The sequence below is a fragment of the Lepidochelys olivacea genome (genome assembly GCF_965140295.1).
Source record: "Lepidochelys olivacea isolate rLepOli2 genome assembly, chromosome: 4".
In the NCBI taxonomy this organism is placed as follows: domain Eukaryota; kingdom Metazoa; phylum Chordata; order Testudines; family Cheloniidae; genus Lepidochelys; species Lepidochelys olivacea.
In genome coordinates, this window is record NC_140414.1 from 98,605,745 (window position 1) to 98,621,886 (window position 16,142).

The window sequence follows — 16,142 nt, forward strand, 5'->3', positions numbered from 1 at the left end:
ATAAGTAACTTCATTCCTCTAAAAAAATATGATTAGAACTTCTAACTACAGCACAAGGATGAAGCCACTCCAGTCTGGGAGTAAGGAGACATACTTTTAATTCCAGCTCTGCCAGAGGCTTTTTGTATGACATTAGACAAGTCACTTAGTTTGGGATTCAGTTTCTCCTTCCATAAAATGGGGATAATTACCTATCTCACCGGGATATTGTGAGGCTAAAATTGTTTAAGTCATGCTGAAGTCAAATGAAAGACACTCAGTGTTATATACACTCCAGAAAATTGAATCTAGTCCATAAAGGTAAAGATCAATATATCATAAGAATCTGATGGGAAGAGATTCTGATCAGCATGAAAGAACAGTGTGTCACCTAGTTAGAATAGGAACAGTCAGGAACCTGGGTTCTGACAGTCACTGGCTTGCTATGGGATCTTGAACAAGTTGTATAAACTACTTCAGTTTAACTGTTAAATACAATTTCTTGGCTATTTCACAGGGGTGTTGATTTTATTCTCTATAATGCACTGAGATCATCCTTGCACAAAGAGGTATTATAGTTATGTTATGCACTTTGAAATAACAGACTGTCCTTTTAAGACCTCTGAAGTACAGACAATCAGAAAAGTGATTTAAAAAAAGTGCCATTGTCAGTAAATGTTTCTCTAAACAAAAAATAAGCTCACGGTTGTAATGATTGTTCTGGTTCTGATATTTACATGACAATGATTTATACACCTGTTAAAACTTCCTAAATAGTTATTAAAATAAGTGACATTCTGGGAGGAGAAAGCTACTCACCTTGTGCAGTAATGATGGTTCTTTGAGATGTGTTTCCCTATTGGTGCTCCACTGTAGGTGCATCTGTGCCCCTGCCACCTCTAATCGGAGATTTTAGGTAGCAGTTCAGCCTGCACATGTACTGTCCCTCCCTTGTGGTCTGTCTCGAAGCTATCTAGTCTCACATGCAGGAAAAACCCCTCAGTTCCTTCTCTACTGCAGAGCCCCATATTGAGAACTCCGAAGTAAAGAGGGCAAGTAGTGGAGCACCCATAGGGGGAGACATCTCGAAGGACCATAATTATTGTACAAGACAAGTAACTGCCTCCTCTTCTTCGAGTAGTATCCCTATGAGTGCTCCACTCTAGGTGACTTCACAGCAGTATCCCTCCTGGAGGGCTAGGATGTCAGAGTGAAGTCTGTTACTACAGAGAGAACCGATGAGCTGAAGATGGCATCAGAGGCCGAATCTCCAGCAATTGCATAATGTTCTGTGAAAGTGTGGGTAGAGGCCCAAGTTGCTGCTCTATAGATTCTGAGTTAGGGACATCTTTAAGGAATGCAACTGAGGTAGAAACTGACCTCATGGAGTCCATATGGACTCCAGACAGAGACAACAGGTTGTGCCCTTGATAACAGAGATGAATGCCACCAGAGACCCATTTGGATAGTCTTTGAGGCAATATTGCAGAACCTTTGGCTCTTACCACAAACAAAAGGAAGAGCTTAGGGGATTTCCTAAAGTCCTTAGTCCTGTCCAAGTAGAACGCTAGTGCTCTAACATCTAGTATATGCAGAATCGCCTCCCTGTTGTCACAATGTGATTTGAGAAAAACGAACAGGGAGATGGATCTGTTGATTCATATGGAAAGTGGAGGCAACTTTAGGTAGAAACTTGAGATATGGCCTCAGTTACTTTATCTTTAAAAAAGTTCTTGAATGGTGCATGTGTCATCAGGGCTGCTATTTCTCCTGTGCACCTAACTGAGGCAATAGTAATTAGAAATGCTGTCTTCATGGACAGGTGTAAGAATGAGTCCATGGCGACATGCTCTAAGGGAGATCTAGTCAGAGGTCTGAGAACTAGGTTAAGATTCCAGGTTGGAGCAAGTGGTCTCACATGCAGGAAGATATTCCCAATGCCCTTAAGGAATCTATGTATCAGCAGGTATGAACTCAGAGTATCTGTCTACTTGATGATGGAAGGCCATTATGGCTGCGAGGTGTACCTTAAGGGAGCTGAGCAAAAGTTTTGACCTTTTGAAGTCTAAAATGTAATATAAAAACAGAGGGAGGAAGAGGCCAGGTCTATGTGCTTAGAATGACACCAAATTTTGAATCATTTCCATTTTTATAGGTAAGTATGTCAAGTGGTTGACTTTCGGCTGTGTAGCAACACAATCTTTCACCTCATCAGAGCATTCGACCTTTAAGTCTTGGAACCAAGAAGGAGAAAAGCATGGAGATGGCGGATCCGCCTGATGCTCTGAGAGAAAAGGTGAGGAATGAGCTGAAGAGGAACCATAGGACGTACTGCCATCTGTGCCAGGTAAGAGAACCAGACTTGTCTTGGCCAAGAGGGGACAATCAGAATAATTCTCACTTTATCTTGTTGCATTTTCAACAAGACTTTGGATACAAGAGGAAACAGGGGAAAGGCATACAAGAGGTCAATGTCTCATGGGAGGATGAGGGCTTCTTCCAGTGAATGTTTCCCCCTGATGGCTCCGGCATTAATGAGGACATTTCTTGTGCCAGCAAAGTAGCAAAGAGATCTGTAGTTGGGGTTTCCCAAAGGGCAAATATGTTGCGAAGCACCTCTAAGTTCAGTTCCCATTCGTCGTCTTCAGAAAAGTTCTGCCTGAGATTGTCAGCTGTCACATTCTGCATCTCTAGTAAGTAGAAGGCTGATATGAGCACGTTGTGATGGATGCACCAGTTCCAAAGCACCAGCTGAGTGCCTCTATGCAGAGAGAGGGAGATCTGGCACCCCCTGGCAATTTATGTAAAACAAAGATTGTACTGTCTGTCCCATTATTTCCAATCTCCCTTCACTTTTGAGAATGAAGGGAGATTGGCAGGCTATTCTAGACCTAAGGGCACTAAACAAATATGTGAAGGCGCAGAAGTTCAATATGGTCACTCCTGCAGCCATTATTCCAGCTCTAGAGCAAGGAGGTTGGTTTTCCGCTCTTGACCTACAAGATATCTTCTTCCACATCTCAATACAACCATCGCACAGAAGATTCCTATGGTTTAACTTTTAGGTAGGACTATCATCAGTACAGAGTGCTCCCATTCAGCCTCTCGTCTGCACCCAGGATATTTTCCAGGGTTCTCTCTGTCATAGCAGCACACCTGCGAACACTGGATATTGTTATCTACCTGTATCTGGACAAGTGCTTCCTCAGGGCTCCTTCATTCGAGGACGCAGTACAAGCCATCCAGGTGAGCATGTGCACATTTGGGCAGCTGGGCCTGCAACTCAACATACAGAAAATCGGTACTGACCCCAGACAGTGACTGGATTCAGTGGCCCTAAAGGATAACAAATCTATTTACTGATGAAGTAGATTCCTGTGAGAAGGGTCCCTGAAGAGGGACGGGGAAGGGAGATGGAAGCGAGGGAGGAATGTGAATTGAATGGCGTAACACTTAAAAATAATCTCCGAGACCCATCTGTCAGAGGTGATATTCTTCCAACTGTTGTGAAAGAGGGCCAAGTGACTTCTGAAGGGACATGACAGGTGCATAGAAAGCAGCTGATATTGCAAGGAATAACTGTTCGGGCCCTCAACCAAACTGTCAAAAGTGCTCAGTGGAGGAGAGGTGAAGGGACGCAGATTGGAGTGCTGACTGCTTCCACTTTTGTACTCTGGACGTTTTGCGATAAGATTCATAATAGCACTGAGGGTGGGTTCTGAAGAAGTTGTGACCTGTGATGAGGTTGAGAGCTATATCTTCTCTTTTGTCCCGCAGTGTAGATTCCCAGGAAGCATAATGTGGCCCAGGAATCCTTCAGGGTGCGGAGAGTGGAGTCTGTCTTATCCGCCAAGAGCTTGGGCCCTTCAAACAGGAGATCTTCCATCATTGTCTGCAGTTCTTTGGACAACCCTGAAAGGTGTAACCAGGAAGCCGACCTCATTTTCACTACCTTAGAGACCAAGCAGGCTGCTGTATCGGCCACATCCAGTATCCATAGGGTAGTTCTAGTTACTAAATGGCCCTCTCTGACAAAGGCCTGAAACTGATCCTTTTGTGCCTCAGGCAGATGTTCCACAAACTCATTGTGTTTTCCATAATTAATAAAACCATATTTGGCCTTGAGAGCTTGGTAGTTCATGACTCTAAGCTGCAATGTCGCCAACGAATATGCCTTCCTCCCAAAGAGATCGAGCTTCTTCCAATCCCAATTGAATGGGGTCGACTTGGCATGATGTTTGCCATGCATTAACCGCATCCACTACAATCGAGTTGGGTTGCGAATGTTGAAACAAAGCCTGCCTTTTTGGGAGGGATGTAGTACTTCTTGTTGGCTCTCTTGCAGGTTGATGCGATGGAGGCTGGTGTCTGGCCAGATGACTTTGGCAGGATCTAGAATCACCTCATTAATTGGGAAGGCACTTTTGGACAAGAAAGCAGCATGGAGAATATCCACCAGCTTGTGATGCATGTCTGTTATCTCCTGCAGGGGAATTTGCAGCTCATCTGCCACTCTCTTGGTAAGATCCTGAAAGTTCTTATAATCATCACCTAGTGATGGAGGGGGAGGCATTACAGACTCATCTGGGAAAGATGAGAAGTTTGCTGTAGGGTAGCTTCCCCTTTGAGCCTTTTCTCCTGGTCTTCAAAAGTTTCCTCCACCTCTGGCTCAGGAGCTCTGGACAGTGAGGCTGTAGGGGACCATTTGGTGAACTCTCTCTGAGACACACTGTATGCACTCAGCTTGTGGGTTGTGTACATCACCCAAAGATCCGAATAAGGCCACTAGGAAGGAAAGGACATGGGTAGTGGGGGTGCCCAAGGAAGCGCATACCATGATTGCAGTTCAGCTCAAAGGAAATGGGGAGGCCCCTTGTATAGTGACAGCAGGCCACGGTAAGAGGCCAGGAAAATGACATCCTCCTGGTCACTTTCCAACTCAGCACAGGATAAGGCTGGCACTGACTGGGATATTGGCAGTACACAGCCCAGTGCTGAGGGCGATTCCAGGAGCCAGGATGCAATTGGAACCAAGGCCGCAGTACCAAGTAATGAAGATTGTGGTTCTTCCCTGACCTTCAGGTTTCTAGGGTACCAGAACTCTTGCAGTACTGTTGGCTCACTAGGTCTTCCTCCGCAGTGGACTGTCTGTGGCATATTGTTGGTACCGATTGCTGTAAATGCACGGAGCTTTCCACACACAGGAGCTTTGTCATACCCGGTACTGAAGGTTTACTCGGTGCTGCTCTTTTAGAGACGGTACAGTAATTGTTCTCCTCCTTAGGGGCAGGACTGCTGCCTCAGAACCTGAGCCCTTGGGGTCTCTACACAGTGCAGCTGAGCTCATAGCTGAGGCCCCCTTCTGGGTACTACACTTTGGAGCTGCTGGTGCCATAATGGCCAATCGTGCTGGGGAACCCCTCTAGCTGGTCCACAGCTTGGTTTGAGACCTGGGAGCCCTTTTTGTTGAGCTCAAGGGGAGAGGAGGAGGAGTCTGTGGGTTTTTTCGCGACTCTACCCCTTTTGAAGTAGAAGGCTCAGGGGATGATCCAGGGTTGGCACCAGAGTCTCCTCTTGGCTTAAGTGCCTTTTTCATAAGGAGGAGTTTTAACTTCAGCTCCCGGTTTTTACGAAACCTTGCCTTTAGCTGCTGGCAGAGGGAGCGCTTCTGAGGGAAATGGGACTACCTCAGACACAGTGAGAGAGTCTGTCCGTCCATTACTGGAATCAACTCCTTGCAGGAAAGGCACCTCTTCAAGCTAGGAGAGCTGAGCATTTTCTCTAACAGTGAAAAATACAGAAGAAAGATGTTCTTTCCTCTTCTTCCTCTTCCTTCCTTTTTTTTTTTTTTTTTTTAACTTGAAAGAAGTTAGAATGTCTTCTAAATACCCTGAGAGAAGAAAGAGGCGGATCCTCAAAAAAAAAGGGGGAAAATGTAAACTAAACCTCTCTCCTTTTTTTTTTTACCCAACAGGGTAATGAAACACTAACTATTAAGAACAAAAGAACCTAAAACAACTACTACTTATGCTAATGAGGCAGATAAAGAAGGGACAACTGCTCGTTCAGTTTGAGGTCAAAGGAAGGAACTGAGGGGGGTTCCCTCGCACTGCACTAGACAGCCTTGAGGCAGACCACAAGGGAGAGAGACAGCGCACATGTGGGTTGAATGGACACTGCTACCTAAAATCTCCGATCAGAGGCGTAGGGGTGAAGATACATCTACAGTGGAGTACCCATAGGGACACTACTTGGAAAAAAAAAAATCTATATTCCAAAACTGAAGATAGCATTTTAGGATCTTTATGCAAAGAGATCAAAACTAACAGACTGCATAAATAACTTGAAGTTTAAAACACTCTAGGGCTTTAGAGTAACAGCCGTGTTAGTCTGTATTCGCAAAAAGAAAAGGAGTACTTGTGGCACCTTAGAGACTAACCAATTTATTAGAGCATAAGCTTTCGTGAGCTACAGCTCACTTCAGGCCCTGCACCCCTCTTCCTGGGATCCACTGAGACTCTCAGCCAGCCAGTAAAACAGGTTTATTGGACAACAGGAACACAGTCCAAAACAGAGCTTGTGGGTACAACCAGGACCCCTCAATCACGTCCTTCTGGGGGAGCAGGGAGCTTAGACCCCAGCCCTGGGGTTCCCTGTGTTCCTCCACCCAGCCCCAAACTGAAACTAAACTCACCCAGCAGGTTCCCTGCTGCAGCCTCTGTTCACATTCCTGGGCAGAGATGTTACCTCCCCCTCCCGGCTCAGGTGACAGGCTCTCAGGTCTCCCATCCCCAGGGCACATTCCCAGGTCAACACTCCCCCCTCCCTGCTGAGTAGCTCACGAAAGCTTATGCTCTAATAAATTGGTTAGTCTCTAAGATGCCACAAGTACTCCTTTTCTTTTTTCTAGGGCTTTAGAATTTTATTTTTGAGAGTCTAATGAAAAGAAACCACTTCAAACCCAAGCAAGAGAAGCTATTAAATTCCTCTACAGGTTCCAACATTTCCAGATTGATAAGTATTCTGTCCACTTCTCCCTAGAAAATCTGGGAAGTATCCAGAATTAGGACTAAAAGGAAATGGCTAGCCAGAAAGACTGCATTAAAATTTTTTGTTCAGGAGATGTTGGTAGTTTTATTCCAATTCAGGTGACTGACTAAATAGGTCTCGCAAAAAGAGTTCAATTCTTTAGTTATCCAAAAGACTGAGTGAAATTCCTGATATTGCTAGGAAGTGTTCTGAACAGATCAGTTACAGACATATTTATGATTAACCACAAGAATCTGGACCAAATTTTATTTTATTAGGTTGATGAAAGTGCTCTTAATAAGGGGAAGGCAGAAGACAGTAAAATTTCCTGTATACAATGAAGTAACTTGATAGTGGCTTTAAGTTGTGCATTGACTATTAATTATCAGAGATATGTTTTAAGATCAATCTGAGTATTTGGTATGAAAAAATTCCAGTCATGGATATAAAATAAGTGACTTTGCAAGAGAGACTTCTCTAATGTACTTAATTTTAAGGTGAAGACTCATACAATTGTATGTTTTGTTTATACCTTCACAGTGAGATGATAGTGTCTTGTACAAGCCCACCAGAATTTAAAACAACTGATTAGGGCTCAGATATTAAGTTTGGTCCAGTTGGATTAAAGTTTAAATTTTGATTCTCTTCTGGCAAGAATGTACATGAGCCATTAATAGCATAAACAACCAGACACCCTATACTAATTTTCTAGACTATTTTCCTAACTAAAAATGTATAATTATTGTTATTTTTGCAACACATCTAGAATTGCTGCTATACTTGAACTTTTCAGAACTAACTAACTTGCTAGCATCTATTTCTAACATTGACGTGTAAGGTAACAATTTTTCATGCATGATTGTTGACATTTTCCATTGCAAAGGGAGAAGAGATGTTTAAAAAAAACACAATGCAGTGATTAAAAATTAATCTCACAAATGCAGCCTTAATTAATATGGCTTTAGAAATCAGCTTTGCTAATCCAGAACTGATTTTTTATTCATTTATTTCTTATGCTTGAAGTCAAAAGTCCTTGGATCATATCTCAAAAGTTAATATCCATCCCTCAAGAAACCTTTCTGCCCACAGCAGATAAGACATGATTGTGCTATATTGATATATTAAACTCAATTTACTGTTAATCTCTACATGCAATTGTTCATATTTGTTAAAGGTACAAGATTTAACACAGGTGAACAGTTTTCGGAGTTTTGCTGGCACTTGGTAAGAGGCTGGAAGTTAGTTACCTCCTTTTGTAGATGGAGTTTGAAGAAACTGTTTGGTTTTGAAGGCAGCACGAGGCAATTTTTTCTGCCTTTGCATAGCTGTTGAAAGATAAGAAGTGTTATATTTGTCTAGAAAGACAACAACTCAATTCACTTGGGATATAGAACCACATCTGCTTGTGAAGCATCAGGGAACAAGCAGCTAGCAAAGTGAGCAACAGTTTTCAAAAGCTGTTATGGCTCTATAAAAAGTGAAGTGTTTTGTTTTAAAGTGGTGCTTGCTGCATTAAAAGGTTGCAAAGGGAAAGTGTCAAAAACCTTGTAGTGCAAAATGCATATATTTCTTAATAGTAAAGAAGTTTCTTACAGGGCTAAAAACCCAGAAAGGCAAAACAAACACACCAAAGGGAGAACAAGCCACCAGCAAACATGCCACAGCAATCTCAGTGCAAGATTAGATATAAAGTAAAGATAGAAACTAAGACTGTCAGATTTAACTTGATAAAACAAGGTTAATTTTCCTTTTAAAGCAAAGAGCAACTTTCAGAAAAGGTGACTTTCCCTTGAAACTTACACAAACGTATGCAAGCTAATTATCAAAATCAAATTCAAGACTGCCAACTATCAAATTTAGATATGTTCCAGAATTATTGGGCTTTGCTGGCTCTGCAAGAATAGATCTCAGCAAAAAAACTAGTCCTGTTAGTGCCTTAAAGGGTCCCTGTAACCCACCATTTGCCAACAACCAGCCAGCAAAGTTCTAGGAGCACCAGATGCTTGGCAGGAAGGAACATGCCAGGAACTGACAGATTCAATATACTCTCAAAGCAATCTTCACTAGCTGGGAGTAGCCTCTACTGGAGCCTAAGGCCTTGTCTACACACAAAAATTGCACCATTTTCACTGTACTGGTATGAAGTGGTACACTGTGTCCGGCAGTTATACCAAAGTTCTTATATCAGTATAAGTTATATAGGAATGGGAATAAGCTGTACCAGTACATGGCAATTTTACATTGGTGTAACTGCATCCACACTAGGAATTGTATAAGTAACTATTGTGGGGGGTAGGGGAGAAAACACATACCCACCTGACAGTTATACCAGTACTAAAATGGTATAGACCTCAGTTACTATCCTCAGCATAACCCCTGAGGGAGGACAGTTATGAATACAAGGCCTGTCCTGCACACCAAGCCCCACAGCATTCTACATCAAGTCGAACACTAGAATTGGAGGCACTTTGATTGGGGGGGGGGGGGGGGGAAATTAGCACCTTAGTAACATTTTAAAAATACTTTTAACTTCACCAACTTTACAATCATTCATATTCAATCATAATGTAAGATTATCTCCATGGGCCCTCTTCCACTTCAAAAGGTACAATAGCGCTTTGAGGAGCAGGGAGGGAGAGAACAGAAAATTGCACAATTTTCCTCATCTCAATTTATGGCTGGCTGGCATGTCTGCTTGTCTTGGTCTTAAATGCTATAATAAAAAGTGTTTACTCCGAATTGTTATTCTTTCATAAAATAGTAAAAAATAATGAAGTGCTCATAAATATAACACTAGCTAGCTCTGTAATTTATAAATACAAAGAACAGTGGTGATACTTTGTACCAGATAGAGCCTAACAAGTCTGAACACCATTCTTTGATAGAAGTGTGTAGCTTCACACACCCACACACACCCTCTACACAGTTTCATCACCACTTCTGATGTACAAACTCACTGAGAATCCTTTGCTGAACTTAATTTCTAAGTTGTAAAGCATTTTTGTACAATGTACCCCCACTTACAGCCTATTAAACACAAACAAGAAAAGTGAAAAGATATCAAAGCACACAATGGTTTTAATTGTAGAAATGAACAAAAGCTTCCAAATGATCATATCTAGGAATTACACAGTAACAGACCACTAGTCCAACATGCCTACCTGTGCCTCTGCCTACTGGTTTCTTATTGATTCAGTAACGTTTACTTCTAGTCTCACTGTGCTGTAATAATACCACTCAAAGACAAGAGAGGCTTCTTGTATGCTCCAGAAGAAAGTTTCTCAAGAATGAATTTAAAAGGCAGATTTATTTCTCAAACCCATGTCCCAATATACTATTCAACCTATTTATATTTGGGTAAGGAAGCCACCCATTAATTTTGCTCCAGCATATTTAGCTGATTCTCGGATATTGCTTAACTGATTTGAATGAAGATCTGGTACTAGAATTGAAGTTTTTAAGTGATTTTTCTATCATGACACTTACATTTCATTTGCAAGTGAAGTTAGTGGATCAATATGTAAGATTTTAAAACAGATGTCCCATTTACAGATCAAATTCTCTGCTATACTTCATGAAGATTCTCTAACTACATAATTATTTGCACTAATATCACTGAAAAGAATTTTGGGCATTAGAGGGGAGCAAAGCTGAGGAAACAACTAGTTTCCCTTTGGTGGATATGCAGAATGTAATAGGATATAATATCCAATGCAAATGTTTTAAGATATTTTATCTACTTCTATCAGTTTTGGTTACATAAAGTTGAACTTTAACAATAACACCTACAATTATGCTACTTGTAAAATGCTACGAATACTATTAAACTTACTCTGCCATACAGGGCACACTCTTGAAGTGCAATGCAGATTTATAACAAATATTTTTAAAGCAATATTTCAAATCAACAAAAACTATAGCAATGTAGGCCATTATTTGCATCAGAATGTTTGATTTTTGTTTTTATCCTCTTTCCGTGCTACAGAGCTTCACCTTGGCCATTAATGATTTCAGCCACTTTATCAAAAGATAAGTAGGCAACTAGGCCGTAAATGCTGCCAACTGAATTAATAACAGCCAAGTGTGTTTAACTCCACTTTTAGGATTTCACCTAGTACATCTGAATTTTAATACACTGATATAAGTGAAAGGATATGTATTATGTACTTGATTTAATAGAAGTATCTGTCTTCCATCTGGAAGGTCCCCCTAAAAGTTTTCCCAATAGCTTTTCAGAGATTTGCATGGCTTGGGAGACAAACTCTAAAGGAATGTGTGACACTGTCCATACACTTATATAATATTTGAAAATCCAATGTAACAAAGGTATTTGTAAGAGCTTGTTCTTTGATATATGGAACTTAAGTATTACAATATGGATAGTTAAGATCTAGTAAGAAGAGACTCAAGAGTTCAATAGTTTATCTACATTCAAAGTGATTTTTTACATATCACTCAGGAGTTTCAAATCGCTACAAATAGGAGCATGTAAGTTAGCCAGTTTTAAACAGAAACTGTAATCCACTACTTATAGATGGACTGATTGAGCAGTGACTTTACACTAGACTGCATCAGACTGAAAATAAGTTCTTAACTGTAATCCAACTGAAAAATTATCACAGTAACTGTCTTTATACCCTATACACTACACACACTGAAGATCATGTCTGGAAGTACATTTCTTCCACTTACACTTAGACTAGACATCTCTAAAGTTGCCTGTTCAACAAATCACACATCCGAGCAGTTGCCAACTTAGAGGTCTTACTGCATTCCCAACTAATTTTCAATTGCCAGCATCCACAGCACATTAGTAATGCAGCCATAGCAAATAAGCATGTTCATTAGCTAGTGAACAGCAGCCTTTGACAAGGAAAAAGCAACAACCTTAGATAGAAATGTAGCAACCTTGCAAGGTTAAGCTCATGCAAGACCAGCAGGTGAAAGATTTGGATCTCAAAACCCAAGAAGTCCTTGCCACAGGAAAATATGACAAACTTCGCAACAATTTAACAATGGCATTTGTCCAAAGTGAAACAGTTAAATACAAAGTCAATGGGAAAAAATGGAGGTTCAAATACAGGAATGGTCAGAATTCCAGGAACTCAATGCTTAACACTGGCTGTTTGTATGTACACATACATAAAACCATCCGAAATAGATTTACTTCATGTTCTAATCTAAATCTTAAAAAAAAAAAAACATTGGTTTGTATATTCAATAGCAAGGATCTGACATCAACAAGAGCAAGGAAACTGTTAAGGGGTAAAAGTCTGGGCTTTATTCATGAAATCCTATTTATCTACAGGAACTTTCGTGCTTTGAAAAAATATTCAAGTATTGGATATAATCAAATTCACCTAATGATTTCCATTATTCTTATCTGTCTGTTAATTACACTGTTTAAACAGGGGCATCCACCTACTTTGGATCCTGCAGTCTAATTACCATGCTAAACTTGAAGTCACAATATTATGACTTCATGGCAGGATTAAGCAGTACAAGCTAGGCTGTGAAAAGTTTAACTTTTGTATAGTAAACAACAGAAAGTGTTCTGGCCAAGTAAGTTTTGTTTAGTCTTTCCTTCAAGTTTGCACAATATTAAAACATTTGCCCCCAAGTAACCGATACGGGTTTGCTAAAACCCTGCTTTTGTTTTAAATTATTACGAATATGCAACATTCTTAAGCAATTAAAACTACCTTGAAATATTCCATTAGGAGAGCTGCTACCAAATTGGTTTTTTAACTTACTGTAGACCAATATGATAATACATACTTTAATGGGATTTTATATATAGTTTGTCTGACAGTGGAAGTAGTTCTTAAAACTATTAAAGCAAGAAACTCAGTTAAGTCAAACTATTAATATCCAGTAAGGATATACACCACATATTTTAGAAGCTTGTATCTAATAGTGTGCTTTTATTGCCTAACAACTTGAAATAATAATTCATGTTTTCTTCCTTAACCATTTGATCATGTTTTGCTTCCTTTAGAATTTCACACACTAAAAATCTACACATTAAAACCTTTAATGCTTAGACAAAGATGGTCATCACATTATCCTAGAAGAATCCAATTGTGAATGAATATTTGAAGACTAAAAAGATACAGGTACAGAACTCCTAGACATCCACCTTAAAATACATTTGCTTTTGTTTTGTTTTTTAACATGGTGAGTCCTTTAAGGAGAGGCCTGCAATATGAATACAAATCTAATCTTGCAGTTTAACTCAGAGCATTAAGTTGGTTTTGCTTGACAGTAATGTATGTGCACATAATAGGGATTTGAAAGTCATTTCATCCTTTACTTGAAAGGTATTGAAACTTGCAAGAATCCTGCATTTGAGCATGGATTTTTACGTTTTTGATATCCTGCATTTCATTACTTCACTGGCTTACAAAGAAGAGACCCATCTGATAGGGCAGAGGAAGAGAGATAAATGACTGAGCCAAAACAAGACAAATATATATAATTTCAGATCAGCTTTCAGCATCCTTTAAAAACCATATTTACCTCATTTTTGTGTACTGCAATATAATTAAAGGGTGAAGAAAACCAGAAAGTTAGTTTTCATAAACTCTTGAAAAGAAAATGCAACAGTACAAAGTAGCACTGTACAAGTTCTCTAATTATAGTAAATAAAAATGGTTTCCACAATACTCTAGCCTGAAGTGTATGTATACTAAACACTTATACCAGAATATACCAAAATATTAAATATATCATTTTAAAAAAAGGGTTGGTCATATTTTGTATACAAGTAACAACTGATGTTTTCTCATCAGTTCAAAGTTCATGTAATTCTTCGCCAGTATTCATTTTATTTTACAGAGGAAAATACAGCACTAATACTGCATTTCAACAATTACAAGCAATCTCACACACAATTAAGGGAAAAAGAGGGGAAAACTCTGTGGAAACTTCAAGAGGGTGAGGGAAAATATTAAGAAGTTATGAAAGATAACTTGGACAATAGTAGGCACATACATAATTTTAATGGAAGAGAAGTGCTAAACTTGGAAACAATCTGTTGGTTTTTTTCCTGTCAGATTTGGCATTTATATATAACCTGATCTCAGACTTGACTAAACATCAAGGCTAATATGATGTGTAGTTCTTTATGAAATGGTTCTCTTTACCATGAAACTGTAAACACATGCTACTGCTTTCAATCTAATTCCAAAATACGTGTTTACAATATCACCATAAAGACACTTACTGGCTGAGGCCTGAGGTTGAATGCGAGGTATTCCTCCATTTGGCACTTGAAAATTTGAATCACTTCTGCTGTTTTTCACAGACTCAGCATGGATGTTAGATGTCCTGGACAAGTTTGGAAGACTACGCCTTAGTTTTTCTGTATAAAAAACAATACAAAGACAACGTACAATCTGATGCAGAAGACTGACAACATAACTGATGGTCTCATGGTCTTCAAAAACTGACATGAAAATTAATTTTGCTGTACAAAACTGCACTGCAATTCAAAAGCATGCGGTGGCAAAACTAAATACTATTTAGACCAGTGGTTCCCAAACTTTAACAACCTGTGAACCCCTTTCACTAAAATGTCAGGTTTCGCGAACCCCCTCCTAAAAATGAGTATTTCCAGAGATTTTCTCCTTTACTCAAGTATAAATTATAGAAACAGTGTTCTTGGAAATATAAAATTTGTTTTTATGACATGCTTATTACACATTACTTATTATTTATTATTCATCATTACAGTATTTTTATTACATTATGAAAACGGCAACACGCTTCCAAGATCTCACTTTCATAGACTGAATCACTTTGAATAAGCCTGTTATAAGACAAGACTCCTAGGTTTCATCAAGGAGTATCTGATGTGGAACAGCATGAAGGTATTTAAGAAGCCAACTCAAAGAGTTCCTCCTACACAAGCAATCAGGTCTTGAGCAGTCCAGGCAAACAATGCATGTTACAACAAAGCTTAAACTTGTTCTTCATAAAAATTTTAAAAACAATACTAGCTGCCTATTTAATTTTAAAAACAGCAAAAATATCCACCTCCCTTTCCATTTCTTATAAGGAGTCTTGAAGTTTATATCTCCTCAGTGTGATAGATATGCTTGCTTTGATCTGCTTAGCTCTTGGAAGTCCAGCGGCTCTGGGCTGCTGGCCCTGTGCTGCCTGGCATCCCTAGGGACAGCTCTGTCTGCCATTAGGGAATTTTTTCCCGTGAACCCCAGTTTGGGAACCACTGATTTAGATCATTCTACTGTTCTACAGATTACATAATTATTTTCTTATGCCTTGCATATGAAATATTCTGCATGTATTTTTTTCCCAAATAACTACTTTGCCATTTTGCTGTATGCTATGGAAAGTCAGAAATATAGCCAATTTTGAAACTCTCAAAGATTATCTGCATTGTGAACTGCATTGTGAAAGATTATCTGCATTTTTTGTACTACATATTACATGATGTTTGACCATAATAATTTTTCCATCAATTTAGCTTAAGTAACAGTCTTTGAAAAAGTATTATATAATTACACAGTTTTCAATCTCTCGATATATAAATTAAAAAAAAAAATTCATTCCACTACTACTGACATGCAATCATCTGAGATGAAACAGTACAGTTTATTTTGACAAGACTCACTGTACCTAACTGAAAATAGTTTTAGGTAGGCACAATTATCCAGAATGGAATTTGTGCCCATATGCCATGGTGAGCACTTGTGTTTTTGCAAAGAGCACCATGGAATCTTTAAAATTAAAAAAACGAAAGTCCAAACCATTAAACACGTTACACAAAAGTGCATATTCTTACACAGGCTTCCAATCTGCATTTTAAACAATTGACAGCTTTCTAAGGTCACATCTACACTGGCACTTTCATCGTTAAAACTTCTGTCGCTCAGGGATGTGAAAAAACCAACACATACACACCCCTGAATAACAAAAATTTTGACAACGAAAAGCACCAGTGTGGACAACGCTTCGTCAGCAGGAGCCACTCTCCTGTCGACAAAGCTACTGCCTGTTACTGGGGGTGGTTTTATTTTGTAGCTGGGAGAGCTCTTTCGTGGCAACAAAGAGTGGCTACACTGGGCACCTTACAGCAGTGTGGCTGCAGCGGCACAGCTGCGCCATTGTAA

At 39.6% G+C, this 16,142-nt stretch overlaps 1 protein-coding gene and 1 long non-coding RNA gene across 3 annotated transcripts in view; one reads left to right on the forward strand and one right to left on the reverse strand.

The window, feature by feature from the left end:
• Positions 1–15,364, forward strand: part of LOC311519675 — a 67,982-nt gene extending 52,618 nt beyond the window's left edge. The window contains exons 2-6 of the long non-coding RNA XR_014711341.1: positions 2,135–2,326; positions 3,045–3,225; positions 3,757–4,499; positions 13,007–13,124; positions 14,315–15,364. This is a non-coding gene — a long non-coding RNA (uncharacterized lncRNA). The remainder of the gene's footprint in view (positions 1–2,134; positions 2,327–3,044; positions 3,226–3,756; positions 4,500–13,006; positions 13,125–14,314) is intronic.
• The window catches only part of SLAIN2 (SLAIN motif family member 2), a 60,773-nt gene that overhangs the window by 9,311 nt on the left and 35,320 nt on the right, over positions 1–16,142 (reverse strand). Inside the window, exons 6-7 of one of the 2 annotated variants that reach the window (XM_084626422.1) lie at positions 14,234–14,371; positions 8,256–8,333 (exon numbers count right to left, since the gene is read on the reverse strand). In XM_084626422.1, the coding sequence (XP_084482548.1) occupies positions 8,256–8,333; positions 14,234–14,371 (216 nt within the window). The remainder of the gene's footprint in view (positions 1–8,255; positions 8,334–14,233; positions 14,372–16,142) is intronic. The other variant, XM_084626423.1, reaches the window with a different exon arrangement.